The sequence below is a fragment of the Equus przewalskii genome, chromosome 29 (genome assembly GCF_037783145.1).
Source record: "Equus przewalskii isolate Varuska chromosome 29, EquPr2, whole genome shotgun sequence".
NCBI lineage: Eukaryota > Metazoa > Chordata > Mammalia > Perissodactyla > Equidae > Equus > Equus przewalskii.
This window is the reverse complement of record NC_091859.1, coordinates 42,800,179-42,806,178: the sequence shown is the minus strand read 5'-3', so window position 1 is coordinate 42,806,178 and position 6,000 is coordinate 42,800,179. Positions and strand designations below refer to the sequence as shown.

General features: G+C 49.0%; 1 protein-coding gene across 2 annotated transcripts in view; it reads right to left on the bottom strand.

The window, feature by feature from the left end:
* Window positions 1-1,048: 1,048 nt before the first annotated feature.
* GTSE1 (G2 and S-phase expressed 1) overlaps window positions 1,049-6,000 on the bottom strand; it is a 29,184-nt gene continuing 24,232 nt past the window's right edge. For both annotated transcript variants that reach the window (XM_008534043.2, XM_008534042.2), the window contains exons 10-12: window positions 2,711-2,915; window positions 2,001-2,213; window positions 1,049-1,490 (exon numbers count right to left, since the gene is read on the bottom strand). In XM_008534043.2, the coding sequence (XP_008532265.1) occupies window positions 1,407-1,490; window positions 2,001-2,213; window positions 2,711-2,915 (502 nt within the window). In that variant the 3' untranslated portion in view covers window positions 1,049-1,406. The remainder of the gene's footprint in view (window positions 1,491-2,000; window positions 2,214-2,710; window positions 2,916-6,000) is intronic.

Here is a 6,000-nt window from a genome sequence, read left to right as displayed (position 1 = left end):
ACTTTCAAGCATTTCTGCCTTCAAATTTCCAGCTTTTATCCACAGGCACAGCAATGCTGTCTCCTCTTGATAACACAAGAAACACCATTCCAAATGGTGCTCTACATCAAGACATTAATCAAGGTTAAATGCACAGCCCAACCAGCTCTCTGCCCTCAGCCCTTTGGAGACCAAGGTTCCCTGGTCTCGTGCAGGGAACACCGGATGGGAGCCCCCAAAGCGGTCCAATTAGCAGCTTTTCTACTGCCTGCTCTGAGGCCCCTGAACTAAGACTGAGAAATTCCCCCGTTAGATAAGGACATATCTAAACAGATCATGGCTTTCAGGCCAGCTAGTTTTTTAAAAATATTAAATTAGAATGGCTTCAGGCAGAGAATCCGCTTACCAGTGGCCCTTAGGCCCCGCTGTTTCCTGCAGCCTCCAGCAGAGTCTCCTGCTTCCAGCAGCCGAAGAGCCCGCCCTCAGACACGGCCCTCACCTCAGCACTCAGAGAAGGCCCTCCTCATCTCCTGCCTTCTCTTTCCATTCTGCACCCCCACCTCCCTGGAGCAGCCTCTTCTCCAGGCGTGCTCTGTGGCCCATGGCACCTGAACCACCTGGGAGCCCACGGAAAATGCAGGTTACTAGGCCTGCCCCAGGTCTGGGGGGTAGGGTCTGGCAACTGCATTTAATCCACGTTTTATTCACACCAATTTTTTTTCATTACATCCCCATGACTTATTTATTTTATAACTGGCAGTTTGTACCTTTTGACCCCCTTCACCCATTTCACCTACCCCTACCCCCCGCAACCATCAATCTGTTCTCTGTATCTATAAGTCCATTTTTTTTCTTTATTTAGATTCCACATATAAGTGAGATGATACAGTATCTGTCTTTCTCAGTCTGACTCATTTCACTTGGCATAATGCCCTCAAGGTCCATCCATGCTGTCACAGTATTCCCACTAAATTTAGAATTACAGTTTGGATAATATAAATCTTGTGTCCTGATAAGAGTGATAATAGCTATGTATTTCTGAAAATCAAGGTCATCTTACAAATCAAGATGTGCTTTAATTCATTGTCATTTATTTTACAATGTAAATCTAGAATATTTAACTTGTCATACAAACAATTTTAAAAATAGTCACTTGCTATTTTACTTACAAAAATTCCAAAACAAACTTCTCCATTTGGAGCAACTTCCACTCGGCATCCCAGCCTGGCAGGGCAGCAAGGACGGACGCTGCGGGCAGCAGTGACCTCAGGTGGGCAAACCACCCCCCAGTCCCTCAGGCACAGTCATTTGACTTAGGTTTGTTTTCCTTTTTAATTTTGCCAAAACAATTTATCCTACAATTCATTTCTAAGTTAGGACTGACTGTTCTCGCAACAAAGAATAAAATGCGGAGGCTTCTGTTCTACTCAGAACTTGAGAAGCGGCGAGTCCACGTTTTCCTTGTTAGCCTCGGGACTCAGCTGGATCAGAGGAGAGGCCAAGTCTATCAGCTGCAAGAGAGAAGCGACAGGAGGTGAGCAGAGGTCCCTGTTGCCCCTTCACAGCCCATAAACACCACAGGACCTTGTTCACTGCAGGCTGGGCTGCCCGCGAGCCATCCCCACCGTGGCTCGGCACCATAGCAACTCAGCAAGCCCGGCTCAGGCACACTGAAATCTTGACTGTCTCGTCTAAGATTGGATGGAGAAAATGCACATACTGAAGAGTCGAGCTTCTCAAACATTTGTGCTGCTCATCGCACCGTAGGCCTGGGGGACACTGGGCTGGAAACGACGTGACCCCTGCCTTCCGAGAGCTCCCGGATGCCCAGGCAGCATCCCTCGGTGCGACCTGAACTTTGAGCTCTCACCAACAAAGATGAGGCGTGCCCTTAGACATGGTGCCCTTAGAAGCCTCAGTGGCCTCTCTCCAGGGTCACCATGATATCCCGGGGTTGAGGAATAAACCCAGAACTGAGGCCACCGAAGGCGAAGCCAAAAGGGCGTCCTGCTGCTCCTCACCTGCCCCACCTCGTGGAGAGGCTTCGACACAGCGCTTCTGCTCACGTCCGGAGTGTTTGTCAGGAGGTCGATCAGAGGTCTACTTTCGGAGCCCAGAGCCAAGCTCGCTCCTGGAGTACTGCAAAGGTCGATGAGAGGGAGGTCGAGGAGGGGTGCGCTTTCAGCTTTTGGAGTGATGACAAGTTGATCCAGCTGGATATCCACGAGAACAGCCTAGACAACAGCACAAGACTTAAAGGCGGGTCTAGCATCTTTCTGTCAACCATCCTGGGGACCGTAGGCTCTGCTTATGTCCCCAGGTGGCTAACAGTTTGGAAACGCAAGGAAGAGGGCTGGGCTAGGCCCTTGGTGGGGAGCACATACTGACTGAGTTCTCTCCTCTTGGCCACGAATCACGCCCACCCACCTCCCTGCTGTCAGCAGCCAACACTGGAGCCCACTAACCCCTCACTGCTGCCGGGCTTCCCACGTCCCGTCCTTGGAACCCCGGCCCTCTCCATGGTCAAGTGCAAGGGCAAGGTGTGGACTTTTTCTCCTCGGGAAGCCAGAGGGCCTGACTTCCTCTTTGGCACAGCTGGCACTGGAGGCCCAGGGTCACAGCATGAAGTCCTGTCGAGGCAATTCTGGGGCCGTGGTCCTGAGTCACCACTCGGCTTCCAGGGCAGTGGCCCTTCACCAGGCTAACGGGAGTGAGCCGCCTGTCTCCTTACCTCACTGAGGGGTGCATCTTCAGGCGCCTGTGCTTCCACCAGCGCTGCTTCTGTGGTGACACTTTTTGAAAAAGTAAAATCACTCTTTTCTGGAGAAAAGCTAAGTGCCTGCGGCACAGCAGACGGAGGAGAAAAACTCCCATCAGATGATAAGTCTGAGCACCCAGAAGCAGCCTTGCTCTGGCTCTCCCTCATTGGTGAAATTCTGCACGAGGAAAAAAAGGAAACTCTTTTAAGGAAATTTCCGTAAAACGCTAGTTTGCTTGGCCGTGTTATTTCTGGAGAAGCATCATACACTGGAGGGCATCCTGGCTCTGGTTCCAGCTCCATCAGGAGGACAGAATGATTTCTGAGGTTCCTATCAGCTCTAAAATTTTACCAGTCTGCTATCAACATGTGCCCATTTTATCCCCTTTTCCTTAAGGTTATTAAATAGCAGGAAAGGAGCGAGGGCCATGAGCAGGAGTTCCGCCTCCATCCACGTGCAGCGAACCACACAGCTTCTCCCGGTTCCTAGGTGAGCTCCCCTCTCCCAGCCCTGGCTGAGCCCGAGGGCTGCTCCACCGGCCTGGAATGGCGCCTCCTCCTGCTGCTTCTTCAGGAGGCCTGGCCTGCGCACCCAGGCAGGTCTGGATTCCCTGGCGCCCACAGCGGAGGCTGTCCCCCACGGTACGCGTCTCCCGTGCAGACACTCCTTTGAGGATTGTGTTCCTACTAGACGGTGCAGGGAACACCTGGGTGGCCTGTCTGCCTGCTTCCTGCTGCGCCTCCAGACCCAGGACAGAGCCGGCCGCCTGGTGGGCCCTCAACACCTGATCGCTCAAAACTGAATTACATAGGGAATACACTGTATTTTCTTTTTAATATTTTAAAGGCTTTACAACAATCTGAAAATAGAATTTTTTTCTCTATTTACATTTAAAAACATACAACATACCTAAACAGGTCACCATGACTATTTATACACTGAGTCTTGTTTGTCTTCCTTTCTGTTTGACATTCCCTCTTCCCCATGTCACATGTATCCGAGCATTTTTTCGGTAAGGAAGATTCGCCTTGAGCTAACGTCTGTGCCAATCTATTTTTATTTGTATGTGGGACGCCGCCACAGCATGGTTTGACGAGCGGTGCATAGGTCCATGGTCCATGCTTGGGATCTGAACCGGTGAACCGCAGCCGCTGAAGCAGAGCATGTGAACTTCACCACTCCGCCAGGGGGCCCAGTCTCCCATCTGAGCATTTTCTTCTTCCACAGTCTTCTCTATTTTCATAGAACTAAATAGACATATACATGGTCAACACCTATTGCTGGTAGATATATATTTACACACAGACGACTTTTTTCTCAGCCATTGTTTCTTCTACAGAAATGGGATCATGTTCCACACCCTCTTCTGCATCTTTTCTCTCTCAGGGATTCCTTATGAAACCCCTCCAAGTCAGCTGGTACAATGCTGACTCATGCCTCTTACCGGCTACCTAAATGGTTGTTTACTTCCAGTCTTTGCCACTAGAAACCCTGCCGCTAGGGGCATCTCTGTACACGAACTGTAGTCTCACTCCTGTAGCAGGATGGCTGGATCGGAGGTCTGTGTCACTGAACTGTAACAGATGTTGATAAATGGCTCTCTGACACGCACCATCACAATTCCCATTCCTGCAGCCGTGTTCCAGGATGCCTCTCCCCACACCCTCACCAGCTAGTAGGAACACTGAGGATCTACAAAGAGCTGTCCCCCGGCTTCTGTAATGGGCATTTCCCTGACAAGAGTGAATTTGGGTGTCTTCACAGATGTCGTTAACCATTTGAGCTTATTCAGATTCTTTGCCCATTTTTTTTATATTCAACCATGTCTAATTTCATTTATGGTAATTTTAGCCATAAATAAAGACAGAAGGGACCGGCCCCATGGCTGAGTGGTTAAGTTCGCACGCTCCGCTGCAGGCAGCCCAGGGTTTCGTCGGTTGGAATCCTGGGCGCAGACATGGCACCACTCATTGAACCACACTGAGGCAGCATCCCACATACCACAACTAGAAGGACTCACAACTAAGAATACACAACTATGTACCTGGGGGCTTTGGGAAGAAAAAAGGAAAAAAAAAAGAAGTTTTTCATTTTTACACTGTTAAATATGGCTATCTTTTCTTCATCTTTGCTACGTTTTCAGCTGTGATTAAAGTCTCCTGCCCTGTAATTATTCACACAATCTCCTATTTTTCCTTCTAATATTTTTCTTGTGTTTTATATTTAAGTCTCTAATTTATCTGGGATTTCTTTCTCCATGATGTAAGATGGGCATTCTGCTTCCCATCAGTTGTGACACTGCCACTACTTGGGGGTGTCCAGTAACTGACCTGAGTCCCAGTGGGCTGACTTTGCCCTGTCTGTGCCCCTTAGCCCCTGGGATTTTTTTTTGAGGAAGATCAGCCCTGAGCTAACATCTGCTGCCAATCCTCCTCTTTTTCCTGAGGAAGACTGGCCCTGAGCTAACATCTGTGCCCATCTTCCTCTACTTTATATGTGGGATGCCTACCACAGCATGGCTTGCCAAGCGGTGCCATGTCTGCACCTAGGATCCCAACTGGCGAACCCCGGGCCACCGAAGCAGAACGTGTGAACTTAACTGCTGCGCCACCAGCCGGCCCCTGTTTTTTTTTTTTTTTTAATATCTATATACATAAGTGAACCCAGTCTCCAGTTTGCCTTTTTTAGGTGTTACCATTAGCTATAGGTTTAGCTATTAAAATGAATTATAGAACTTTCCACCCTCATTTATCTATAGCCTGAAACAGTTAACTTTAAAAATTAGATTTTTAAAGGTTACATACCACTCAGCTGTGACCTCATCTGAGCCAGATTCAATCTTTAATCACCTTTCTAAGCTCCAACCACGGCTTAATTCACACTTCCCCTTTTCCCTGGGTTAATTTAGATAACGTATTTTTTGGAAATCATTTCATCAGGTTTTCAAATTCACTGTCAGAGAGTTGCTGGCCACATTTCCTGAGAACACCTTTAACCTTCCCTCTCTGTTCACGTCTGTCTTCTCACTGCGATCTTGTTTATTTCTGACTTCTCCCCACTACCATTTGGGGCTAAGGGGCACAGACAGGGGAAAGTCAGCCCACTGGGACTCAGGTCAGTTACTGGACACCCCCAAGTAGTGGCAGTGTCACAAGTGATGGGAAGCAGAATGCTGTCCTCTCCAAGGAGCAGAAGCCGTCCCCAGTGGATAAGGCAGCAATGTTCAGTATCTGTGCCGTCCAGTACGGTAGCCACTGGGCCA